The sequence below is a fragment of the Phalacrocorax aristotelis genome, chromosome 6 (genome assembly GCF_949628215.1).
Source record: "Phalacrocorax aristotelis chromosome 6, bGulAri2.1, whole genome shotgun sequence".
NCBI classification, from domain to species: Eukaryota; Metazoa; Chordata; class Aves; order Suliformes; family Phalacrocoracidae; genus Phalacrocorax; species Phalacrocorax aristotelis.
In genome coordinates this window covers 58,832,661-58,860,008 of record NC_134281.1, presented here as the reverse complement: position 1 = coordinate 58,860,008, position 27,348 = coordinate 58,832,661, and the positions used below count along the sequence as shown (strand labels likewise).

Genomic DNA, 27,348 nt, shown 5'->3' with positions numbered 1-27,348 from the left:
TCCTTTTCCCAATGGGTAGTTCAGGCAGCTCTGCTTCCTTTAATTAGGAACAGCCCTGGCTGTTTTCGTTAGAGGCTGTGCAGCGGTGGAACGGTTTGAGCTGAGCTGATCCACAGCACCACAGTATAAAACAACATTCTGGCTGCCCTGCGATTCCCTCAGGACTGCTACAGCCCAACAGGGCTCCCGCCGCGAGTCTTTTGCAAGACCCCTGTTCGTTTCAACCGGAGTAAGACCAGACACTTAGTCCTGAATTTTTGCTGCAAAATGGGAGGACAGACCAGTTATTTCTAGGGGATACCGAGTAGGTGGCTCGGTGGGCCACAGCTCCAGCAGCCAGTCTTGCAGACCGCTGTTCCTTTCCCTACTCTTCCAGTCAGCGGATCATCTTCTGGTTGTTATTTGTCAAAATTTAACTGGATTTGAAAGGCACTCCCTTTCAAGAGTGGCCCACCACTCGCCGCCAAGAATGAAGGCTGGATCTGGTGCAATTCCACCGGTACACCCAGCGCGCAAACCTTACGTACGCCCTGCGCTCCCCAAAGAGGGACGGGACTCCGGCTGCGGGCAGACCGGCCGCCCTCCCCAGCAGTGAGCCCACGCACCCCTGCGCTGGTTCATCAGCGCCTTAATGCAGGAGGGGAAAGGGGCGACCAGTGCCAAAATCCGTCGGTGCTGGCTCTCGCAGGGACTCATGGCCATGGAAGACGGCGTGGAGGAACGATGAGCTCCAGACGCGCCCATCATCCTACTCCACTTTAACAGCGCTGCAATAACTCCTTCGCTTTTTTCGTCCCTCTTTTGCCCTAACTCCCAGCGCTTTTCAAAGTTTCCCGTGATTTCTGTAAACTTTTAAAGGAATTTCAGTAGTTCAAGCCACCGCGCAGTGGGAAGGAGCTGTTTGGGTGAGCAGCTGAGGCCTTTTCCAGCAGTCAGCCCTTGGTCACCCCTCAGCTCGGGCTGCCCCTGCCCTCCTGGCTCACACCACCCGCGAAGGGCTTGAGGAGAAGCCTCGCCCCGCCGCCACGGAGAGCCACCACCGGCTCCTCAGCCGCTTTGCCCGGTGGCTGTGTGGTGTGGGTGGGGGCCCGTCGGGAGCGGGCCGATGCCCGCCGGTCCCTCAGCGAGCCCCGCCGCGGGAGCACGGCGGGCGGCGGGCACCGGCCGCAGCTCCCTCCCGGCGCCGCTTTCCCGGGGCAGACTTTTTCTCCCCTGACGTTCCCCACCCGCCCCCCGCTCCCGCCCCGGACCCCTCTCGGGTGGCAGCAGGCGGCGGGGCGGAGCGGGACGGGGCGGGACGAGGCGGGAATGCCGCCGCGATTGGCGCGCGGGCGGCTCCAACGGCCGCGGGGCCGGGCCGTGAGGGAGGGACTAGAACTTTCCGCGGTCGCGGGTGGACTCTCGCCTCAGCCCGGAGCCGCCAGCGCCTGCGACCAGCGCCCCCAGGCAGCGGGGAGACCGCCGACATGACCCACTTCAACAAGGGGCCCTCCTACGGGCTGTCCGCCGAGGTCAAGAACAAGGTATGGACGGCCAGGGGAGGGGGGGTGTTTCGACCGGGCTTTGTGTGCGGCGGGACGGGGGTTCCCGCCCGCCACCCGGGGACAGCGCTGCCCTCCCCGCCGCCGCTCAGGTGAACGGAGAGCGGTGAACCGGAGGGTTGTCAGCGGCGGGTGGACGGACCGGTGTGCGGGACCGCGGTTCCCGCCGCTGCACCTGCCCGCGGCGGCAGCCCTGCCCGGATGGCGCCCCGTTGCACCTCGTCCCCGCTCCCCCAGGCCGGGGCGCGGCGCCGGCGACCCCCGCAGCCCTCCCGGGGGCTGGGACCAGGCGATGCCCACCCGCACCCGACCCGCACCGAAGCGGAGCAGATGAGACGCGCGGCGCATTCCATCCGCATGACATCATAGGCACGGCCGGCGCGCGGCCAATCGGCGTGGGCCCCGCACAGACTGCGCATTGTCTGCCCGGCGCGCGGCCCCGCCCCGCCCCGCCCGGCGGGGGCACACAAAGGCGGGGAGCGGGCGGGGGGTCCCCCGGTATTCCCGGCCTTATTCCCGGAGCTCCGCGCCCGGCTGGGAGGGCACCGGGAGGGGCGGGGGCGGGGAGGTGCTGCTGTGATGGGGGCTTGTGACGGCACCCGCTGCTTCGGTGTGAAACGGTAAAAAAAAAACCCCCAAAACTCCCGAGAATCGGGGCTGACAGTAGCCTGCGCTGGCGGGGGAGGCGTGCGCCTTTTGTCCCTTGTCCTGCTGAGTTGCTGTGCCTCCTCTTTGATTTTTTTTTTTCCCTCATATTCTGTGGAACAAAAGGCGCTTGTGTTAGCATCCCCTTACGCAGACTGTTACCTTGCAGCGAGCAAATCCCTGGTAAGAGGGGGAAAAAAAACCCCTTTGCAATAAAAATTACAGTGGTAAACAACGAGGGATAAGGTAGTGCTCCGTGTCTTCATTCGCAGGCTTCGGCGCTAAACGTGGTATTTAATAACTGGTTATTTCACACGCGCGCCTGCTTTCAGGCCTCAGCACATCCCCAAATCCTGTTTTACTTGTGGCTGAGTAGAGAGGGGAGGAGGGAGAAAGGTAGTTTCCTTCAAACGTTGTAATTTACACCAAAAGTCTAAGTTAATATGGTGGAAACTTTACAAAATACGCTGCTTTTTGTTTCTTTATTGGCTTTCTCAGGATGGTTGTGGGGTTCCGCTGCAAAGTTTGATGACATCACGTAACCAAATGTCTCCCAGAGCGATTGCTTCCAACGTCTAAACTTAGTGATTTATCAACACCATTACAGTCTAAAAAAAGACAATAAAACATATGTTGTGTGTTATTGCACGTGAATTATGAAGAAAGTAAATGCTCTTCAACTTCAAAAAAAAATACTGACAGAATCGTACGGGCTTAACAGCGATCCCTGTACGGGGAGAGGATGGGAAGAAGTTTCTTTGTTCGTTCTTTCAGTTTCTTATTGTCCTCAGCTTCCTTAGGGCCTCCTGAGAGGAACTGTTCCAAGCCCATGCATTAACAGAGGGTTTGAAACTGCTGTATTTCACGCCTTTATGCAAAGGGCCTTCTACTTTATCTCGCTGGGCGGCTGTTACTTCACTCACTTTCTCTGCTTTCTTCAATGCAAATATTGCGGAGGGATGGATGTTCTGTGGCAGCGTCAGTTTACGTGTGTGCAGGCTTGTGCCGCAGTCCTTGCAAATGTCAGTGCAGCAGTGCCGTAACAAATCATTCAAATGCGCCAAAGACAAATTAATTCATCGCCTTTAAAAAAAAACAGAGCGAACAAAAAAAAAAAAAAAACACCCAACAACAAAAACTCTGGCAAAAGACACAGCTTTGAACTTTGAGAATGTTGCTCTTACTGTAAGAGATCAAATTTCAAAGCAATTATGCTATAGACAGATATACTGTACCTCCTATCTAGTATCTTGCGTGGGTCTGTACATTAGATAAGTGCCTGATTTGCTCTATAATTCTAGAGGATCAGAGAATTATGTCTCTGTAAAGATCAGAAGTTCCCTTTTCCAGATCCTTCTGTCTCATAAAGATTTGAAGACACAAACATCTAGTTTTCCAGCTCCTGGTGGACCATTTATGGGTACTGATCTTAATCACGCCTTCTAAAACAGTGACCTTTGTGCAAACTATTGTGTTATGGGTTGTTTTTTTTTTTAATGTGGTGTTGGTGTAACGTCTGTAAGTCGCTGTGGTACCTCCCTGCGTGAATGATGGTGAATGTTAGATGCCCTTGTTTGAAATTTTCAGTGCTAGTCCCCAAGCAGTGTTTTTCTGCAGAAAACAGATGTGATGATAGCTGTGCTGCCTCGGGGCCCAGCTGTGCTGGGCAGAAAATTCTCTCAGTTTTGGTTTTTATTCTTTATTTTCTCATTTGGCATTGTATTAGTGTTCAGAGGAACTTTTTGTTTGTTATTGTATTTGAATAGATGAATATAACATGTCCTGATGCTTTACAAGAATTTTGTTCAATTGATATTCCAGATTCCGTCTCTATGCTTAAAATCTTTGTTTAGTTTAGTGTTTAGGGTGCTTTTTTTCTTTCAGGTTTTTTTTTTTTGTCATTTTGAGGCTCCACCCTTCTCTTGTTTTGCTCCTTACCTTAGTCCACACTGATAAGGTATCTGGTCTCTGTTATGGATCTCTTTTCCTCGTTCCTGCAAAGAAAGGATGGGATTTGCGTGCTGGTTCCCAGCTGTAAGGAAACCTGTCTGCATGAGAAACGTGTAGGTAGTCAAACTAGCATAATCCCTTTGAAGCCGATTCCCTGTTTACTTGAGATCACTGAAGATAGTTGGTCCAAAACAAATATTCAGTGAGGAGCCCTTTAAGCTGATTGAAACGGGTAGTTTCTTCTGCAGGCAATGACTTTCTTCTTCAGCAGTGGGAGAGTTTCTGCAGTGCATGAGGTTAGCGTATCTTGAGTTGATGGTGCAATTAGATAAAGCTACAAACTAATGTTAGATTTGTCTCCAATTTACAGCTGAGGTAGGCAAGAAATTAGAAGCTTTTGCTCTGTTGTCTCACTGCATAAGGTGTGGAGCAAACAGGAACACCAGGCACGAGAAGGAGAGGTTCCAGTTCATTCAGCTGCTTCCTCCACCCTTCCCATGGAAATGGTATTTCTGTCGGGCAGGCATTTATCTTCTCCCCCCTCTTAGGTTTGATACACTGCCAGCTTCATCTCCATGTGAACGGAAGGCTGGGCAGAAATATGGTCTCTATGGGGAGTTAAACTTTGCATAACATTTGGTTATCATGTGCCTTGACTCTAGTCTCTGACCTTTCTTCCAAGCCATCCCTCTGTCAGGAAGCAGGCACTGGTCAGTGCAATCTTCCAAACTTAAAGGCAGCAGAGTAACTGAGGCGAGTTGGTGTGTCCCTGCGGCTGCCACCCTGACAGGTCAGGTGCTAGTGGTACGGAAAAAGGAGGAAACAAACTTTTAAAACTGGATGCTGATAGACAAATGAAGCCTGTAAGCAAAATATCTCCGATGGTGCAAGTGTGCAGGAGGTCAGTAGTACTTCCTGCTTTCCTTCCCGCGGGCAAATACGAATTAATGAAAAAGAAGTGAAGCCTGCGGTGGAAAATGCTAACCAGTCCTAGGTAGGATTGTTGTGTTCCTCCTGAAACCGCTGAGGAGAAAATTCTTGTACTGTATTTCACTTTCCACGGGCCAAATAAACAGATTTAATTTCTTTGTCCAGAAATTACCCTTTTATGACTGCTTTTAACTGGGAACCAGATTCGAATCACTAACTTCTCAGTTTTTTTAGTTAGTGATTGAATAGCTGCCTGTAGTTGGACTGTTAGGCCCTCTCCTTCCTCTTTCTCACCCCTCCTTTCAAAACAGTAATAATACCCTTTTCCTTCTTAAAGTGTAACCGTTCCTACTATACAGTTGCTTTACCCTTCCACACTTCCTGTAGGCTATTTTCCTTCAGCAAACCTTTAGGTTTGCTCACTGAGTTTTGCAACCCTTAGGTAAGAACGTTTGCTGGTGATAAAGTATTTCTATTAATGTCGTATAAAAGGATGTATTAAAAATGAAGACTGTATTGGATAAAGGCAATGAGAACTTATGCTTTGAGAGCACAGGTAAATATCTTCTGTGGTGATAACTGACAGCGTAGGATTTCTGCATTCCCAATTGCCTTGTGTGTAGAAGTCTCTGTAGCTTTTAGAGAAGTAATATCTTTAGTTTACAAGTCTCAAATGACATTCAGGTGTTTAGTTTAAAACAAAATCACCTTGTGTGACCTTTTCCGTGATACAAATCTTAAGTTTGTTGCATGGAGAATAAATTAAAAATCCAATGTTTTGATTCTAGCTGTCAGAAATATTATAATAGAAATATCTACACAGAGATTTTACAAAGGAAATTTCGGAGGAGGTAGCAGAAGGGGTTTACATGATCAAACATTGAACTTCAGTTTGCTCCAATTAATTCGCTATTTCTGGTAGTCAATCACAGCTCTTGAAGTTAACATTTACCAGCTAAATATCACTTTCAGTGTGCCGAGCACTGAAACTTTTCTCTTTGTGTCCAATCTCTGTATTTTTTCCAAAGAACTGTGAAATTTTTTCCAGCTGGATCCAGGCTTTAGTAACAGATCTGCAGCTCAACTGAACAACTTCGTAACTTTGTCTTCTATATTTATTGTATTCCAGAAATCTCTCAGTGTGTTAATCTTCAAGCATCCTACTTTTTTTAATAGCTGTTCCCAAACCTCCTTTATAATTGTAATACACAGAGTTGAATGAAATGCTGATTGAAAACTTCTGCTATAGGTTTAGTCAAGAAATCTATCAACTAGATGCACAGAATGGATTCAACACAGGAGAATAGTACTTAATGGTACAGTTTTGATAACTGAGTCAACGGCAAAGCTGTCCACAAAACATAAACATGACAGTGGAACAATGCCATAGCTAAACTTACAGACAAGCAATGTTTGTCACAAGAACTACATGTGTCACTTAAAACGCATTAGCGATATAAACAATGGAAAACTTGTATTTTGTCAGTATTTAGATGCTTTTCCCTTTTTTTTTTTGATGTATCAGCAACCAAGGGATGAGAATTCTCCAACTTATTTACAATATCCCCGCTGGTTACTTCTTTGTGACACTTAGTTCTACCTTGACTGACAATATTAAATTTCAGTAACTTAGGCTCAACAACGCTTCCTAGAAGATGGTGCTGCTGCATGCTTCCCTCCACTTCCAAACCATGCAGCGTTCCTGCTCCGGGTAGAAGCCTTTTATGCTTCTGAGAACGTGTTTGCCACCTCAGTTCCTGAATCATGAGTTTAGCCTTTTGCTGGGAACTTTGCAGAGGACTTTTTTTTTTAAAAGAAAGCCAGTGAAACACTAGCTTTATTAAGCTGTAGTAACACCTTAATTTGTATTCTCCCGGTGTAAGATACTGTATGTGAAGTGGTATTAATGCAGTAGCCCTAATCAATAGCTACCTGTTTTGGTTAGATTTTAAAAAAAAAAAAAAAAAAAGAGAGGAGGTCTTCCAGCAGTGGAGAATCTTAATGGCAGTGTGTCTCCATTCCTCTTCATGCTTTACTGTCTACCTCAGTGCGTCTGCACTCTCTTGACGTGTGTAATCCATTGTCCCCTTTCGCTGTTGCTATCTCAGGACAGGTCTGCTCTCCTGAGCAGGTGTCAGGTAGAGGTTTCCATTTCTGTGGCTACTTCAACAGAAGTATTAATACTACAGCAGTAGTAAATAGACCTACTAACAGGTACAAACTAACGGTGATGCAACCGATGCAGTATTGAGTTGACAGTTCATACCTGTGATACATCTCTTTTTATCATAAGCAGAAGCAAGTAATTTGCCATGGAAGTGCTTCCCTTGCCATCTGCTTAAAGCCTCGGTGTTTGTCACCAAGCACTGCCTGTTCTGTGCGCTTGCCCAAGCCCACGAACAGAGAGTCTTGCCCTCGGGAGCCCTTGCACAACCCCTGCTCGGCAGGCACACCCTATATCCCGTGACGGCGTTCGGTAACCCCCAAGTAGGTGAAACAAAGCAAACCTGTGCAAGTGCCTATGCTAGTGACATCTGACAGTTGTTGCTGTAAACCACTGACACAGGACTTAAGTTCTCTTTCTCAATGCTTTAAATCCCCAGTAAACCTTGACATGTCATTGCCAAGTTGACAGTTGTTTTTGGAGTCTTCATGCGTCTCAAAACTGTCACTCAAAACAGCGCACAGCCGGTCTTGAACTGAGAGACATGTATCGCTGCCCCGTGTTAAGCCCTGTGTGAGGGACGTAATTTCCAGTGCTGTCTCGTAGCTTACGCCATTTTTTGAAGGAAGAAGGTGATGAATGTCATGGCGTAGCCAGGATTAGCTTCCAGTCTGCTCCTGTGCGTGCGTGAGGACAGTGCAGACAGAAACTGCCAGGGCTGCCGCCAGCAAAGCGGTGCCGAAGTAAATTAAGAGTGAGGATGTTTGCTGTGTTTAACCTTAGGAACAACACTGTCTGCACTTTCAAATTTAAAGCACTTTCTGTGGAGTTATAAAATGTATTATAGCGACCTTGTTTCTGGTGGATTAATAGACTTTTAGTAAAACTTCTACTGGTGATAGAAAAAACATAAAACTTGCTGAGGTTAATGTTTAAGGGTGTGGGATAAGTAACAAGTCTTGCATCCTTTATGTGCGAGCTCACAGTATATCTCCTATGCCCAGACACCTCTGAAGAAAGCAAATTGAGTTGGACGGAGTCAGGACAATTAAATAGGATTAGTAGTCTCAGAAAGTAAGAAGGTAAATTTGCATTGCGGTATTGCTCGCTTGTTTAAAATGTACCAGTGAATGTGCTGTTTGTGTGGTTTCAGTGTTAGACGTAGTTTAAAATTTAGAGGAAAAATACCTATTATATTCCTGTTGCTGAGTCAGTACTCTTCATAGATAGATGGACGGATACATGCATTGTTTTGGGATAATGCCACATCAGTGATTTTTTTTTTTTCCTCACCTCGGCTTTTTTTTTGTAAGGACATTAATTTGGAAGCTTTTCCTTGCCTCCAAATAATTTATAATTTGCCTTGGAGAATAAAGGATAGAAACTTCTCTGTACTGAGAATTGTTAGCTTCTGTAGCTACGTAACACCATATACACTGTGCATCTGACACATCCTTTTAAGGCAAACTTTGTAGAGATCCCCATCCCCTATGGAACCGTACAGGAAAGGCCTTCAGTAAAAAGCGGGCTTGGGGCCAGGACACGTAGGGCAATTTGAAACAGATTTTTTCTAAGTGAGATCATGTGAAAATCCTTCTTTTTGCTTTAAGAGGGACTCTTTTGCTTAAAAATGCTTTTTGTAAGTATCTGATTCTAAACAACTGTGAACTTGTATAGCTATATTCAGCAGCAAATGCTCTCTTTTGGGTAAATATTTCTGGTTTTGCAGTAATGCCTCAGAGTAACTTATGTTGTTGTTTCTATTTAGTGGGATTGAATTATACTGGTTTTTACAAAAACAGCTTTGACTTTTCTTCAGGTGGGTAGTCCTGTGTTAGGGTGTTTTTTTCTTTAAAAACAAACAAAAAACCACCTCAACAACCTCCCTCCCCCTTTTTTTTTCTTTCCCCTCCCACCACCCCTCCTTAAACCAATGCAGAGTTTAGTAGGTATTAGGAGGGAAGACGTAATGAAACTTCTTGTTGCTTATACAAAACCATCTCTTACCTGAAGCAGATACACTTCGGATGTGTAAATTACAAAGACTTGAAGGCGCTAGTCACAGCCGAGGAGCTGGCAGTAAGCGAAGACCATTCCAGCAAGGCATGAAGTGCTGCTGTCACAGCTACGGTCTAGTGCCCCGCTTGGACTCTCCCCAAACAGCCTTACCCAGTCCCAGCAGCTGGGCCAAGCGCGCCTTAAGCCTTGGGAGCCTGAACTGCCTCTGGTCACTGATCCTCGCTCCCTCCTGGAAACTGGACTTTAACTCTTTGGTGCCTTTGCTGCTTCCCTTCCAAGTCTTGGTCTTCTGGGGTCTAAACAGGATTTTTCTTGAGGATTTCAGGCACACATCCTTTTGGTTAGAGAGGTATAGTGAAGTGAAACTGTACATGCCTTGTGCATACACCCTGCAGGACTCGAACACCAAGTCTTCTCCTGTATTTTGGCAAAACCTAAATATTTCTGCACTTCCTTGCCTTAGTTTCCTTGCTGTTCTGAAATGCTGTCATGCAGCTGGGATCTGATCTACTGCATTAAGTCCTAGCTGGCTGAATTATAGACGGATTCTAAACAATTACTCTTTGCAGGTTTCGACCATGGCTTTTCCCAGAGTATAAATGGACATTACTACTATAAAAACCTTACTTTGCTTTCCTGCTAAGAAAGCTCCTCTGCTATATTGCTTTCCTCTTGATATTTCCACTATGACAGGCTCTTATTTATAGACAGGGAGCATTATCTTTTGTGCTCCTTGTTCTGAATCATTTAATTGAAAAGTATTTTTGTGTTTTCCCTCATCAATTGACTAAATGCTAGTAGCCTTGCCAGCAACAGACAGACACCTGCATTTGGGAAGGGATATGGTAATACTCAAATGTTCATGGTGAAAGCTTTGCAAGAAGCAGTGTCCTTACCTTGCTGACATCGTCGTATTAATCATGCCCCAATAACAGTATCAAGTACAAGTAACTTTCTAAGAAAATGAAGGCTATTGCCTTTTTACTATGGTCTGTCTTGATACATCCTTTATCGTTAATAAATGATGGTATGAAAATGTTTGTGATATGATAAAGGCACTTCTGTTTGAAAGAATTTAGTAGGTTTTAATAAAAAGAATGAACAACAAAGCTCTGAGATTAAACATCGGAGATAAAGAACTGATCTTTGAATGATGGAAAAGAACTGGAACAAACCATAACTAGCAAAGAGTTCAGTCAGGGCACCTGAGCGTTTTGTTCTGCAGGAGAATAATGGAACCTTAAATAATTGAGGACTGAGACCTCTCTCGCCCTTCATTTGCAGTTCAGAATTGCCCATACGTACTGCTGCTTGTGTAGTTCAAGCTTACAGTGAATTCAGGTGTGCGGCGTAGCGAGACTGCAACTTACCCTGTGGTATCTGGACTTTTGGATGCAGTGTGTATGTGCATCCCCTGCCCACCCCAGCAGCGCTAACTGTTCTTCCTGCACTTGCTTAATTGCTGAAAAATGTTGGCGTAGATGTTACTACCAGGATGTTTAACCAGAACCTCTTACTTAGGAGTTTGACTCTCTCTCCTACTTTAACAGTAGTACTTTCTTTTGTACTCGCTATAAACTTCAGTATGGAGGCTTATGGCGTAATTTTTACATAATAAAACCTACGTTTTCATTAAAATAAAAAGTTGAACTCAAAGTTCATCTAATCATAAGCTTGGAAAAAAACCCAAACCTGTCCAGCTGTCTGCTGTACCGATTTTATGATTTATATAGAGCTGCCTATAGGAGCTACATAAATTTCAAATACTCTATCTTACTTTTCTTAGACTTTTCCTAAGTAATCGTCTAAATTTCAATTGTAGGCCTTTAAAGGTGGTTATTATTACAAAATTCAGTAAACATTTTCTAATGAGTTTACGGTCATCGCTTTTTTTTCAGTATCACATTAATTGTAGATCATATTCTTCTTATAACTCTTTTTAAGTGATTAAAGCACAATTTGCCTGGATGGCCATATCCAAAGTATTGTTGGATGTTTCCTGGAGTATAATTAACATAGCAGATCACCTACTGAACTTTAACCGGTCAGAGATATTTGGGAAGGGGGGGCGGGGGGGGCAGAGGGCAGGGAGCAGCAGGAGCAGATTATTACATTTCATTCTTTGTGCTGAATTCAGTCTTCCTTTATTTTTTTTGGTGGTGGTGGTAAAGCAAAACAAGAGCATGAGGCAGCTGATAGGCAAGTTCTTTGAAAGCTTAGGGTGTGAAATCTGCATTTCTTGTGCCTCTGCTAAGAAAACTGGGTATGGGGAAAATTATCTCAACCAGAAGAACATGCTAGGTGTGAATTCAGAGATTTCGATCTGCTACCTGTGTGAAAGATGAATCTAGGTAGACTTTGGTATCTAGTAGAAGCTAAGGAACCTCTCAAGAAATCACATCTTTCACCTAAATTACAAAAAACACAGATTGAATAACTTTATGCGAGGATGAAGTGGTGGTAAGAACAAGAAATGTGTATTTTCCTTATGACTACTTCTCACAGGCACCTCAATTAGCCTGGCCTGCTAATGCGAGTTCAGGGAGTTAAATCGGAGCAGGCTGACAGGTGACCAGATACCATCAGAGCAGTTGGTGGGAAACACTGAGCACTATTAACTGGGAAATGCCCCTTGCCTTGGGACCTGCCATGTCACCTGGCTCGTTTTTCAGTCGAGCCTGTGCCTGGGATCACAAGTGGCAGCGAACAGCCAAGTGACTGAGCGTATTGGCAGGGGCAAGAGAGGTGTGAAAGCAGCAGAGTCTCGAGGTTTACCTTTGAAAAAGGTAAACGCAGCGTGGTCTGTGCCTTCACTGGAGGGGCATTTTGAGTAACATTTAGCAAAGCTTGCATCGACAGTCTTCAGGTTTCTTCAGCTAACTTTTTTGAGAGGTATGTTTGAGTAGCTAATTAGCCACTTGCTGCTGAAGAATGTTGTTGGTAAGTGAAAAGGGTTTGAAGAGTAAAATAATCAGATTTTGTGGTCCTATTCAGAAGGTGAAGTTGGAAGACTTGTCAACACATTTGGGCCTTGGGGAAGGGCTACAGAGTCACAATACATTTTGCTTGTAATGTGCCATGTTTTAAAAGCTGTTCTATTGGGAGAGAAAAATAAGTAAACTTGAAAGAATATATAATTTCCTGGATTGCTGTAGTAGCAATAGCTTCGAAAAGTACTCTCAGAAAGATACTATCATTGATGTTACTAGTTCTGTTTGCAGGCTCAGTCTAACCTTTGAGAACTAACACTCTGCTGGAGTGACAGTAGAAGTTGGCTCAGGAGATGCTTCCTGGGTTGCTGCTAGGAAAACGAGGTTGTTTTCGGTTTTTTTGCCGTTTATACACCAGATTGTTCCGTTACATTTTTTTTTCCCCACAACAAGAGCAGCTAGGTATCGCTGAAGTCTGGCAGTACAGCAGGTTATCAGTATCTTCAGTGCCGCGCTCAGCACGTTGTTTCAGAAGACGTCGGAGGCTGCCCAGATTTGCTGTGTCGTACTAGAGCTCGAGCCAGTCATACTGGGGGTGGGTTTCAAAGCAAGGAGAATCAGTTCTTCTCAGGGAGTAACAGGCTTTTGTGCGCCGGGTTGGATCAATGCTGTCTTAGCTGAGAAGAAACTTCATATCCCAGTGCTTTTTTTAAATGAAAACAGCAATGATTTCAAATAATAGGTAGTGAATATTACTGAAACCATGTTCTGTGAATAAATTTAAACTGTTGAGCAATATACAGACTAAAGATATAGTGCAAAGGGACTCAGTGTCAAGAAGTATAATGTATGGTGGCAGGACCAGAAGGTGCTTCAACTGAAATCAGAAGCTGGTGACTAAGGAGAATTGGAGTAATGAGCCAGAAAACTGTGACTATGACAAGAAACAATAAGAACAAGATATGTGAGAAAGACTGTGAGAACAGATTTGAACAGGCGAGAGCATTGCAGCAGTGGAGCTGCAGAGAACGAGAGAGAAGCAGTATCCAGCCCAAGGGCAGGGGTATCTCCAAGATGTTCATGATCTCCGAGGGAAGAGATGGTGGTGGTTGCTTCTTGAATAACTCGCAAGCTGTCACAAAATCATACTGGACAGCCAGGGAGTAGAACACTTCGTTCTTCCAGCCTGCTGATCTGGCAACAAACGCCATGCATGACTACAGGTATCTTGTAAGATGACTTGGAAACTTTGAGGCATGACTTGTCCTTACTTCACAGAGTTAAAACTGGTGCCTATGGGAAGCGTGCCAGGAATTTTGGATGAATGCTCATCCATCCTGCCTTTAAAGATTGTAGCCTAAATTTTGATTTACAGAGAAGACAGTGAGATGTTGGCAAGTTATCAGTTACGCTATAGATAACAAAAAAATACTGTTGACTAATAAGCAAAATGGATATAGCTGTAAACTTTTTGTGCTAAGTAGCATAGTGGGATATAGTGAGATCTTTCAATATTAGCATTAGCACGGTGCGTTCTCTGCCTTTCTGTACAACAGTCCATAATGACAGAAAAAATACATGTTCAAATCCCAGGGCATACTTAATGGTGGCTTTCAGTTTTTGAAGTACTTTGCCCTTTGGTTTTCATCTGGATTGTTACATTCCCTTTGCCTTTGGGTTTCTCCTGCACTAATACGCCACCTCTGACATTTGCTTTCGCATGCAGTCCTGGCCAACATACATGAAATTAGCGGGGAATTTTAATTTCTCCTTATGATGCAGGGTCATCGGGTTGGTAGCTCAAATGCAAGAAGCTCCACTTGACAATAACCTTGGTACCCTGTCACTCCCTCTTCCCACCCACTTCCAATAAAAATCAAAACCTTGTGATTTTCCCCACTGTCTTAGGTTCTCTGTCTCCACTTAAAGGGTATGCTATTTATTTATCCTATGACTAACTAACCACTTTGTTGGCAGACAGCTAGAACTATTCTGCAGAAGAGTACTGATTTATGTCCTTGTCATTCTTCCTCAGCTCTGAAGCTGAAGATCAAATAGGTACAGTAATCTATTTACACCATAAAATTGTAACCAGAAAGTTTTAACTCAGTTGTATAATTAAAAAAAAGTAGAAAACCTTTCTTCCTGCTTATGAGAAGAACAGTTACTGTTCTATGCCTTTTTCTTGGGCGTTTGCGTAACCAGTAAGCTCTTAAGGCCTTTTTTTCCCCAGATGTTTTGCCATGTATGTTTGAGATGTGCGATTCAGAGCTGTGTTCTGGAATAGCAGGTGATAAACAGAATGGGGTGGCTCAGGTGCCAGTAGCTGGAATTCTGGAGACTAATTTGGGACTGGCTACACAGTCTGCCTCACTCCCAACTTTGAGGAGTAAGGGCTTCTGCGAGCTTTCACCTGGATATCAGGAGATAACCATGCTTTCGTCTTTCCCCATACCATCATAAAGCCTTAAAAAGGGAAGGAGAAAGAGCTCATTGCAAACTAGTGCCAAGCAAAAGATAAAGAGGTATTGGCATTGGTGTCTTTGGCCTCTGCAAGACAAATCGCGCCTGAGGGTAGTACCTACTTCAACACAAAGGATCTTTGTAGGCACTGCTGAAACCGTAAGAATTCAGTTTCACTTAGTTCCGAATTAATAAGTGAAAAGTTGATATAGGAACAAGGTGCTGCTTAAAATTTAAACTGCACAACTGTAGGTCTTAAAAGCTAGAGTTTTCATTTAGTTATCTTTATTTGCTTTCAGTAGTTTATGACCCACACATGTAAAATTAATATTAAAACCTCTGGCTAAACACAGATTAAATTCAGTATTAGAGGAATAGGCTCCTGTACTTATTAGCAATCCAGTAAGCTTTCTCTAACTGATCTTTTTTTGACTGAAAAATTAGTGATTTTGTGTTGCTTTGAGCAAGGATGTGGGCCACACCAAATTTCTCCCTATGAAGAATATTAACAGCTAAAACTTAGGGCTTTATTTCACTTTGGTGAAGAAGTATGCGTGTAACCCCTTCATGTACTATCTTGGAGTAAAGTCCTGCCTATTTCTCTTTCTGTACAAGGCCCTGTACTTTATTTACCTTGGAAAACAACGACATACAACCTATTTTGCTGCACTTTTATACGTATATACATCTTAGGTTTTGTTGACAAACATGGTTCCTGGGAGAGTTGTTCACTCACTTTGACAAGGACATGCTTTTTTTCTTAAATCTTTTGACCAGAGAGGCGTTTCTTCAAATGCTTACTAGTACTTCAAATTTAGCGTGCTGCATGTTAAACATTTAACCCCTGCTGGGGGGGCATAGAGCCCAAAGCTTTTGTCAAAAGTTTCATCAGAACTAATTGCAAGCTGTTTAGACAAGGTGGGTAACTTGGAAAGTTCTACCTTTTATATCTGCTGTTTATCTTACTAAATTTTCTGTTTGTTAGTCCCAGTGTCTAACTGGGACCAGTGTAAAAAGCTACGCAGCATGCGTCAACTCCTTGAGGTACTGTTACAGTATTTTTCCAGAGTAGCAGCAATATAGAGAGCTGAACTCTTAAACTGGAGTTTTGGCATGTATGTAGCCCTTAGTGTAGAGTGTGTACTGTGTAATTTGGAAAAGATTAGTATAAAAGGACAACTGAAAGGCCGCATGATATCATTTATGGTGTGAAGTACTGGTTAACATCATCACTCAAACTTAGCATGCTGCAGGCATGTTGAGTAACTCTAATGATCTGTCTGTGTCCCTTGAACTTGGCCAACAAAACTTCATTTGTTTCCAGGAAGCCATACACTTGATAAAACCAGCGACAACTGCTGTTCTTGTACTACAGACGGAGGGAAGGGTTTTTGTGCTGTAAGAGGTCCCAAAGAGCAAAGTCCTTCCTGAACAGAACAAGATGTGAGAATCAGGTGTGAAGTTGCCAGAGGAACCAAGCTTAACCCAAGGATTCCAGCCTTAGGCATACTTTGGCATAGATGGATGTATATCACGTCACCTGCTAGTTATTATCTGCATCTGACATTGAGAGATGAAACTTGGCATTTAAAAGAGGAATCACCTAGTAAGAGGACAAGCTGACTTCTTGGTGCCCCAAGTCCTACCCACTCTGTCCTTCCACTCAAGGACAACACAACTCCAGCCCTACAATTGAAGTGCCTCAGTTTTAGGTAATAGAGAAGTGTTGTTTACTTTAATGTAGCTGCACCAGAAGATTACTATACTGAAAAAAAGAGATGTTAGCTGAGATACTGGTATTAGTATAACTGGGTTTTGCTGCTGCTTCTGCATCATTAATGAGGCAGGCTTTTATCCTGGCTCTACAGGACAGGCACCATCCAGCAGCATAAGCATCTGAGACATTTTAGTTCCTGATAAACTTAAATTTGTGTCCATTAGTATCACGTTAAAATTGCATGAATGTGTGTGAAGCTCAGGAAAAAAGCCAGATTTAATGTGGTATTAACTGGTATTAGAGAGTTTCAAGCGCAGTATGTTCTCATATAGCATGGAGAAGTTTCTAGATTTCTGCCTCCTTCCTCACAATTTCAGATACAACTGGAGTATTTAACAGAGTTGTAACTAGCTGAAGTTGGTATTTTATACAGTTGTAGTTGAAAACGAGTAGGTGAATTACTGTTCTATCGCATTTGAAGCCGGTCCAGGAGGACACTAACATGCGGACCTAATTTTTCTGCAGCCTCTACTTACTTGTGACCTACAGTAGCAAGGCAATACGTACTGTCAGCCTTCCAAAGACTACTTGTGGTGGAATATCTACTTACAATTATTCAAAAGATTGCCTTTCAGTTAATGGTCAAATTTTGTGTAGCTTTTTCTATACTGAATACAAAGACAACTCCGTGTACGAACATTACTTGCAGTCAAGAGCTTGTCACAGGCAAGTAACACCTACTCTTTTCCTCCCACAACCGTAGATCACCTCTAATTTTGACCACTTGTATAAACTTTAGTTTCCTTGCAAAGATATTTCTAAGTTTTAAATCTGCATCTCTGAAGCATCAAAAGAGAGTAGCATTTACAACTTTATGTATCTTTCAAGATTTGTCAGAACAAAATAAAGAAATTAACACTTGGCTTCTTGCTGTCGGGTTTTAAACTTCGTAAAATCTTTCTATCCATTGCTACAACTGAATCTTTTCTACAGTGTTCTGAAACCCTAGCTTGCTTCATGGCACTGACAACGAACACTTTGAAGGAAGCTGCTTAGCTCCTGCTTTCATCTTTAGTAGTTTTCTTTTGCTGTGGACTTGTGAGATCTAAGTACCTTCCATGAAAGCTCAGTACTTAAAAAGGATCAAATGTTGGCATGTTGATTAGTAGTAATGGAAAAAGCTATAAAATATTTTTCATTTATATCAAAGCTTCCAACTTCCCCTCGTAGATAGCAATCAAAGGAAAACTGGAACAACTCTGATAGACATACGGAAAATATGAAGTATTTGCTAACTTAGTGTTACATAACTTCTGGTTGTGCTATTGGGAGTAAGAGAGCAAAGAATTCGGCACAAGCGTACGGCCTCCTCCTGGTCGCACCTGACCCGTTAGTCTTCCTGTTTAATCCTTTCTATCACGTGTTTGAAACCAGATGCTTAAGATTCCATGTCTTTGGATTTTCAGATAGCGTGAGTATACTTTTTCAAAGCAACTGCACTTCACTTTTTGTAACCTAGTTTCCCACCATTTCAAAAATCAAAATGAAAACTTTACCGTACTTAAGTCAAACTGTACAGTAGTGAAGACAATTCAGAAGATAGCAGATTTAACTGTAATGCTTTTAGTGGCAATAAGACAAATTTCCTCACATGTATAAGCATTTTTTATTTCCTATCTCCAGATAAGCACTGTGGTGATGCCCCAAGATGCTTCAAAACCTCTTGAAAAACCCAAGATTTGAACACGCATTAAATAATCCAACATAAAGTAAACATTTTTCAGAAGTGCTAGAATTCCATCCGATTACTTCTAAGTTCCCCAAGCAATGGGGGTGGCAATTGAGTATTCAGCTCAGTTGTAATCTCAAATATGGAATGCACTTAGTATTAATTAAGAATTTTTGCCATTTTTTTTGTCTTTTATGTGTTTGCCAAGAAAGATTAAAACCGCCACACTTGCAGAAGTCTTTAGGGTTCTCACTCTTCTTGGCTTCCATATTTACTTTTTTTTTTTTAGATACGGGGAGGGAGGAGATAAAGTGTGCTCTTTCAAATGTGTCTCTTGATGGCACGATCACGGACTTAGTTTCCTTTTTTTTTTAAAAAAAAAAAAAAGTTATTACCAGTACTTAAAAATAAATGAAGTTGCAGAAAAGTTAGTTGTAGAAAGACAACTCCAGTTGCATTCCAGACAATTCCAACTGCAGGATGGCTAAACCATGACTTAGCATTTTCTTTAAGCTACACTGAAACAGAAACTGCCTGAATTTTTAGAAAGCATAATATCTGTTACATTTCTAACTAAAGAACTATGGAAGAGATGAGCTTAAACCTCTCTGTACCCACGTGCATGTTAGAATGGTGATTTTAACATAGCATGAACTGTCAACATAGAATGACCAGCCCAAATCATCTGCTCTCTTCTAACCGGAATATTAGAACGTGCCAAGTTCTGGCCTTTCTACAAATCCTGAGGTTTTTTTCTTTTGAACTGGTATGCAGAAATATATTATCTACTGTATGTCTCTATTATCTACAGTGTATCTTTCTCCTTTGCACAAATACTTAGTTTCACACAAAATAACTGACTTGGCCACATCCAAGGCTGCTGCTTTTCTCTAAGCCTGAACAAGCTAGTTGAGTTCTGCCAGATGTTCTGGGGGAGACAAATTAAGGCTGCGACCACATAAGCCTTGTTTCCATAGGGAATAAAAACAGCCATGAAAGGTAGTTTGTAAGCCAATCACCAGGTGAGGGAGGAGGAGGATGATAACCGGCTTCCTCATACACCATTTTCAAGACATTAACCTTTCTGGTAGCCCCTCAGAAAGGGGGCTACCCGCCCTGTACCGTGACTACCATTGCTATAAACAAAGAACGTGGTTGCGCTGCTTCACAGCGGCTTCCTCTGTGGGGCTGTGAACTTCAGCTAGCCTTCCTAGTCTGCTGCTTAGCTAGCTAATATCCAAAAGGTGTGATTAAAAACCAACAACTCATGGCATTTTCCTCACACTAGGCAGTATTACCTGAGCTTTCATCCTTTTTTCTTCAGTGAAAAAGGGGTATCTTGATTATTTCAGACCAGCATTGCTGTAAGCACTGAAGTATTTGTTATCTTGTGCAGACTATTGCACAAAATTTTACACCTTAATCAAGATCTGAGTAAGAGAATGGGTCAGTCCATTATCCTGATCTGTAGCTAAGGCACCCTAGCACCGCTGTTACAAATAGTCTAAGGAAAATAAGTATTACTCAGACAAGTTTTTGAAGTAAAGCCAGAGATACAGGAATTTTCCATTCTCCTTACAAGAAAAAGAGAACAGAATACTGTAATTTTTAGTTTGGTCAGTTTGGAGTTGGGGATTACTAATGCTAGCCAAAATGTAGCAATCGCCTCTATCCAAGTAATTCAGATAGGCTGGAATTATAATCTCATGCAGTATAAATAGCTGCTGAAGTCTAAGACTTCATCTAAAAATTCTAAAGTTTACACTTTGATCTGAAAGTGAATGGCTTTACGAGTTTCTTGCTAGGGATTAGTAAGTAACTGGTAGTAGCTGAGCCGATTTTCCATTAGTGAGAAATACTGCGAGTCCGTTCTGTGCTTGCCCGTCAGGTTTCTCACGGTAGCTCCTCATTCCCCGTGTTGCTCACTGACCCATGCGGGACAGCTTCTAATGAAGGCACAGAAGCGTTGCCAACCTCCCCACTAGTGGAGTTTATTTATGCCATAAAAATCTTGTGCTCAGATAACTTGTTTGCAGAAAAAATAACAGTGCTTTCAATGATATAATCCCTTGTGTCTGACTCACCAGAATTGAGAAGTATTGCAGAAGGAACAGGTTTAGGCTGAAGGAAGTTTGAGCTGCTTTTCAGTCTCTTCAGGGGAGGGGAACAAAGGGCAGAGAGGGGGGCGTGGGCCCCGTTAGCTGCCAGCGTCGCTAAAGTTTACCGGTTTTAAGCATTCCGTTCACGTGGGTTGGTTTCTAGTGACTGAAGCATAAACTGGCGCGCTGAGTAGTGAAGTGCGGACATCTGGAAAAGGAGTTTTCAGCCACCTTCCTAATAACAACTCTGGGCCTCCGTTTGATGCCTTAAACTTCAAAGACGATTGCAGGTTTTCTCTCTCTAAAGTTACGGTGCAGTAACTTTGCAATTAAGACATGAGCTCACAGTTTATTCCATCAGAGTCTTCCAGCAAGGCCAGAAAAGAGAGAAATAGCAGGCATGCTAAAGCTTAGGTTTAAGACAGACACACACACCACCCCCAGAATCCTCAGCAAGATAACTCTTAATGTTCTAGCAACAAGGGGAAAGCCTACTAAGTCATCTCCGTTAATCATAACCTAGCCAAAAAAGCAAACCCACCATCATTTTCAGCTGAATAACTTCAAATCTATTCTATAAAATTCCCCATGTAAAAATCTACATCCGGGCAGTGGTTCTGATGGTGTGGCAATTCAGAATTCTTGTGTTCATAACAGACTATTCCACTTTTGCACTTTCCTGCTGAAGTACAGCTTGGGTAGAATATTTTTTCAAAAAAAGTCATCATTCCTCTGCAGCTGTCAAAAGACTGTTCACAGGCTCCAGCAGTTCTTACAGTAGGAAGAACTGTTAAGTGCTTCAAAGCGCTGTTTGCAAATAAACATTTAGGAAAGCCATAAACATTATAGTAAAATGGATAAAGGACTTACCTCTGTAGTCTGATGTTTAAAATCCAGCAATAAAATTACCGGAAGAAGGCTGTAGCATACTCTCTGAAATGGACTGGGGGGAAAGAGTTGCAGTTCTCTCTCGTGAAGTAACTTTAACTGCTTGTGTTACAGATTGCCCTGAAATACGACCCCCAGATAGAAGAAGATCTGCGTAACTGGATAGAAGAGGTTACAGGGCTGAGCATTGGTGCAAACTTCCAACTGGGATTAAAAGATGGCATAATCCTATGCGAGTAAGTGTTTATTAAGTAACCTTATTTTTAGCAATTTTCCACTCTTGAGGAACTAAGGAGGGACTTTCTGAAGACTCCCCTTCAAACACATCAACTATAATAGTCAAAGACAGCTGACAGGGTGGGAGACGGCTTCTTTGAAACTGCGGAAAAGAATGGAAACTAAGTCTCCTTTATATTTTAGCAAAGACTTCTAAGTATTTCTAAATCGAATGGTGAAGCTCTTTTCTCTAATAATCAAATGGCACACAAAAATTCTTACGGTCTGTTAGACTTGTTAGACCTGAGGTAGGCACTCTGTATAAACCAAAAAATTAACCATTTCTCTGAAACTAATGCAACTAATAAAGCATGAGTGAAAATTTTCTTTAATGCCTGCACAGATGGTATAAGGATGAGATTTATTGTTTAAGCATTTCCCTTTTTTTCACCTCCCCAGGCTTATAAATAAGCTGCAGCCAGGATCAGTGAAGAAAATTAATCAATCAAAACTAAATTGGCACCAGGTAAAACAAAAAACCCCCCAAAGCTACACCTCTAACCCCTCCGACCCCCAAACAGTTCTTTTGTTCTGTATTAACAAATTTGCTGTGAATATGGTACACCTTAAGTCTTAATAGCGCCAAGTTTTGTATGTGGTATGTACGCAACGGGTGAGGATACGGCATACGCGAACAGCATTTAGAAAGCAGCTATAGCTGAGGTGGCTCGTAAGTGGCTGTTGAGTACACAAATTTAATAAGTGCTTTCTTTAGCTGTTAGGTGAAATTTCAGATGGAAGAACAACACAGAGCCATCTAGCAAGGCCTATTTCCAAGTTAAAAAAAAAAAAAAAAAAGCTGTTAACTTTCTTACTAAACCACAACTGGAGTTTTCCACCCAGGCGGTGCTGCAGGGTGTTAGTTCAGCAGCTTGCCTGTATTGGACAGTCAAGGTCACTGTATGAAGTGTCCTCCTGAGGAAGCAGCTGGAGAGGATGAGGAGGGAAAGGACCTGAACCGTCTCAGAAGAAATGGTTGTGTAAGGGAACTCGGGAAACAATATGGTGCAAACCACAGTCTTGCTTTTATTTCAGTATATCCAGATTTGGTTTCTTACGAGCGCTCTAGCTAGCGCTTCCCCCCACAAGGGGCTACCAAAGGCAACATTGGAAGGTTTTGGAAGCATTGGAAGGGTTGCTGTTAGAGTTGACTGCCTGTACTGTTGCTGGGTCTAGCTTAATACTTCTATGTCAGCCTCTTGTTTTTATTGGCATTGAATGTTTCTAAAATAAAAATAAATCCTCCTCCATGTTTAAAGTTTTAATGCCTCTTAAGACTTCAGAAAGAAAGATGAGATTCAGTCCTTCCTCCTTGGACTCCATCTTGCTTTCCAATTTCTACAGCGCACAGTGCTAAAAAGTACTAAGAAACCCCAAAAGCTTAGTTGAATTTCTCCCAGGAGGCGAGCAAGATAATACCTTCAAACCAAGTGACATGTTCTTACTACCCACATAGTTACGTTTTTCTTTTACTCAAAATCATCAATTGCTGAATCCAAATACTGTGGACACTATGTCAAATTTTCCAGTTTGAAGCAGGTTTTAGATTAGGATTTCTCTTGGAAGGGACACATTCGAGGCAGTTTTGTCATCAAAGCCCCCTCTGACAAAGTATATGATACCCACTGATGGAGAGGTGCCAGGGTAGATAAACCCTTAGGTTGATTTGTGAAGTCAATATTAAAACTAATGAAAAATACTCTGAAACTTCCTCCCAGTCACTCTTAACCATGCCAACTAGTTTGTCCAGTTTGCACAAGGCAAAGAACTCGTGTAAAACAAGCAAAACCAACCAACCAACCAAGACCAAAAAGCTTTAATATTACCTCATTTCTGAATTGAAACACTGAGCAGAAAACTGGCTTTTTTTGTTTCTGTTTAGCTGGAGAACATTGGGAATTTTATCAAAGCCATCCAAGTCTACGGCATGAAGCCACATGATATTTTTGAAGCAAATGATCTTTTTGAAAATGGAAATATGACTCAAGTACAGACTACTCTAGTGGCACTAGCAGGTCTGGTAAGTATTTGTACCCCTGGAATTGGCACAAGTCCACGTGCCAGTCCAGATGCACCCTCACTGCTCGTGTAAATACAGAAAACAGCCGGTCAGGAGGGGAGAGGTACCCCTGTGAGGCTGAGACGCTGCAGAGGTTGCACTTCGGAGGGCTGTGTCCTACCTCATGCCTCGAGGGAAGGCTTGGGGCTCAGAGTCAGGATTCCTGACTGCAGATGGCCTTGCTCTGGAGGAGCATGTGCGTACACAGAACCGGGGGGGCCCTCGGGAGAATGCCAGTCCCTGCAGAACCTGCCAAGATACTTGGGTAGCCTTGGAGTGACGCCTTCAAATGGCTTGGGGAATTGTTACCTCCTCTCACTCCTGACACAGAGAGTTTCTCTTAAGAAATAAACCTGCTTGTGGCATCACTTGAGAGCCCAGGGCCAGGGCTGTAAAGCCAGTGCTCCAGTAGCAGAAAATGTACTTTAACCACTGAATACTCTATTTTCCCTCTCCCTAAATAGGCAAAAACTAAAGGTTTTCATACTACGATTGATATTGGTGTCAAATATGCAGAGAAACAAGCACGAAGTTTTGATGCAGGAAAACTAAAAGCTGGTCAAAGTGTAATTGGCCTGCAGGTAAGTATGAAATTCAAGTTTGCAGTTGGTCTGTTGTATTTGAGAACAACTTTCTTGGTTTGAGTAACTGATACATTGTTTATGCAAAGCAGCTGCAGAATTGCAATATATTAATGGAAGGCGGTATGAGGTTTTGATTCTTGTAAGCACTTGATGGGCTTTATAAGCTCGAGTGACTGCCTGGAAGGTTTTTCTGTTTGTTTTAAATCTGCAGTAAGAGCGATAAGGAGGAAAGGGTCAGCTAATATTAGCGCTATCATCTCTGCCCCTAAAGTGGTTTTAAAGTAGGAGTCTTTGGATAGCTGAAGTTCCTTATGCGGTAGAGCTTTTTTTTTTTACCTCTCCACTTTCCTTAATAGTCATAAAACCAAAATAACTGGCGTAATATCTTAAAATTCCTGTGGTAGAGAAGCTGTGGTGGCATAATTGAATCATTACTGTCCAGGGTACAAGTTAATTGTTACATTTTGATGCGTACATCCATTCTAATTGCACGTGCAGTTGGGCAGCTGCCAGTCACCGAGATGCCTTAGGATGACGGTTGCCTTTATTTTCCCTTTTGAAGCTCAGTATGGAGAAAGGGTAATTTATTACAGGTAGTGGTCAAGCTACACGAGGAAAGCATGCGCTGTAATTACTTTTTCCATCAGTTACCAACCGTATTTGTTTTCTTAGACTGCGCTTGCTGTACAGCTAAAAATCTCATTTTTTCTGTCCACCTCTTCCTTCCCCCAATAAAGATGGGGACCAACAAGTGTGCCAGTCAGGCGGGCATGACCGCTTACGGAACCAGAAGACACCTCTATGACCCAAAAATGCAAACTGATAAGCCATTTGACCAGACGACGATCAGCCTACAGATGGGCACTAACAAAGGAGCCAGTCAGGTAAGCAGGAGTGCGTGCGACATTTGTAGAGGGGAGGCAGCGCTCGGCCCGGGAGAGCCTGGCGGGGCAGGAGAGTCCGCGAGCTGCGTGCAGTAGCAGAGCCCAACTGTCAGCAGCGAGCGGGTACAGCTCAGCTGTGCTTTTGTGCCGTAACTGAAGAACTTAAATTTCTTTATCGCTATCCACCGTGTTCCATCCTGAATCTCTTAAGGCATAAAAATGACCTGGTGCTTCTAGAATTTCCAGCTGGCTGTGTTATACCAGAAGAAAACAGTAACTTCATTTAAGTACTAACTAGGCAGAGGCAGAAAAGACGTTGCTTCCTGGGCACTACCTCAGTCTAAACACTTAGTCCGTTCTCTCCAGAGAGGGAAATAAACCGGACCTTTCTGCAAGGACTTTCTTCTGAGACTTACCTACTAGTGAATGCGTCCTGCTGTGCTTTGTTTTGTTACTCAGGAATTCCTAACTTTCTAGCCCTTCCAGCGAGGGGTACTAGTTGCAATCATAAATCGAGTAATCGCAGCTCCTGACCTGCTTACTGAACCTCTGCCATCCTGTTTTATTAGGCTGGTATGCTGGCACCAGGTACCAGGAGAGACATCTACGATCAGAAGCACATATTGCAACCTGTGGATAACTCAACTATTTCATTACAAATGGGTACCAACAAAGTAGCTTCACAGAAGGGAATGAGCGTGTATGGGCTTGGACGACAAGTGTATGACCCCAAGTACTGTGCTGCGCCAACAGAACCCGTCATTCATAACGGCAGCCAAGGAACAGGAACTAACGGGTCAGAAATCAGCGATAGCGATTATCAGGCAGAATACCCAGATGACTATCACGGAGAGTACCAAGATGACTATCAAAGAGATTACCATGGTCAGTACAGTGACCAGGGCATTGATTACTAGCTTTGCATCAAAAGTTCAGTATTAGGCCATTATTTTATTCAGTAAGAACGAAACTAGCCTTGTGGAATCGTTACCTGTCTTTCCTACACACTATGCTTAATGTACCTAAAGAAATATTGCCTTACATACATTCCTTTTTCCTTTCTCTGCCCTTTCCCTGTCTAGTTGCCTTTAGTGCTGTAACAGTTGTAGTCTACAGCATAAACAGTAACTGCATATGAAGTAAAAGGAATACTGTGAAAGGGGGAGTGCTCTTGTACAGCCAGGTCGTCTAATAAGGAGCTATGCATTTTCACAATCTCTTATCAAGTAGGTATTTACATACCACGTTAAGCCTTCATTTTACATATTTACAGCTTTTCTGTTTTCCAGATGAGATAAAAGAATTCCATGCTTCAAGATAAATGTGGTCTTTGCCAATTAAATCTAAGACATCACGTTAGTGATTTAAAGATCATTACTATGTTTTTAAGGTATTGTTTGCTAATGGTAAGTCCTGCATTAGACATAAGTGTGCATTTGTGATTGTGTATTCATTCCATTATCAACACTGACCAAACTTAGAAATAGTTGTCTTACTAAAAAGGGAGCTTGTACAAAGTCTTGAGCCAACAGAAGTCCCATGGTTGATGGTGCATTTACCTTTTATTGTGCCATAATATATCCATGTAGAAATGCTTTTTCTTCCTTGAACTGTATTTATTGCCACACTTCTCAAACTGATCCCAGTGTATTTTTATAAATAAATATTTTTTCTTAAAAGTATGTAGACGATCCCGTCTCATTTGTTACGCTGCCATTGTTAAAGATTAGGTACCACAGAAATTATTCCCAAATCAGCATTGCCTTTGCCTGCATTAAGGGTAATGTAGAACTGCCCATTGAAGTTTGGGTTCGTTCTTTTTTCACGGGATTTCATCTGACAACCTTGTAAAAAAAAAAAAAAAAACTCTTGGGAGTGAGCGACAGTGACTTAACAGGAAAGGAATGCGGCTCCTTCACAGCAGAGTTCACTTTCCCGCTACATGACTGAGGTTATGACCAGAGACCCTCAGCTGTTCACTAAACCCCTGCCCTTTTCTCAAGGCAAATGTGGAACTGCACATACCTAACGCTGCCTCAGCCTGTAGCCCTCACACCATCACTTTGGGAACTCGCAACACCCTGGATTTAGGGTATGTTAAGAGATACCCCAGTCCTTGTGTCTGCTGCTCTGCAACCCGAGTTCTTTAGTTACCCACAGCAGAGCTTTATTCCTAAATGGAAAATGCTTTCTTCCTCCCCATGGAGCACAGACAGGCAGCAGTAGTTTACCTGGGCTGCTTTTAACAGGAGAGAAAAGAGCATGCTAGCGATGGGGGCTACTGTTGCCGAGCCTAACTTCTGTAAAAAAAACCTAAAGGTATGTTAGAAGCATCTACTGCAGATTGAATTTATTTACATTAACATATAAAATGTCTCATACTTGCAAGTTCTGGGCTTGTAAAGGATTCTTCCTGCCAGACTAGAAATTGTTTGGGCTTTGCTCCGTTAGTTTCTGTTATCTTTGGGTG

The 27,348-nt window shown here is 43.1% G+C and overlaps 1 protein-coding gene across 1 annotated transcript; it reads left to right on the top strand.

Moving 5' to 3' along the window:
- The first annotated feature begins 1,351 nt into the window (after positions 1 to 1,351).
- CNN3 (calponin 3) lies at positions 1,352 to 26,560 on the top strand. Its single transcript, XM_075098168.1, has 7 exons — positions 1,352 to 1,523; positions 21,190 to 21,311; positions 21,751 to 21,817; positions 23,234 to 23,371; positions 23,875 to 23,991; positions 24,732 to 24,878; positions 25,448 to 26,560. The coding sequence occupies exons 1-7, from the start codon at positions 1,467 to 1,469 to the stop codon at positions 25,793 to 25,795; spliced, it is 996 nt and encodes a 331-aa protein (XP_074954269.1). The 5' UTR covers positions 1,352 to 1,466; the 3' UTR covers positions 25,796 to 26,560.
- Positions 26,561 to 27,348: the final 788 nt, after the last annotated feature.

Excerpts from the sequence above, each read along its gene's own strand:
- CNN3 (XM_075098168.1), top strand. The coding sequence starts at position 1,467 with ATGACCCACTTCAACAAGGGGCCCTCCTACGGGCTGTCCGCCGAGGTC. Across the intron at positions 23,992-24,731 it reads AAAGTGTAATTGGCCTGCAG|ATGGGGACCAACAAGTGTGC; the intron begins GTAAGTATGAAA and ends CCCCCAATAAAG. Across the intron at positions 24,879-25,447 it reads CTAACAAAGGAGCCAGTCAG|GCTGGTATGCTGGCACCAGG; the intron begins GTAAGCAGGAGT and ends CTGTTTTATTAG.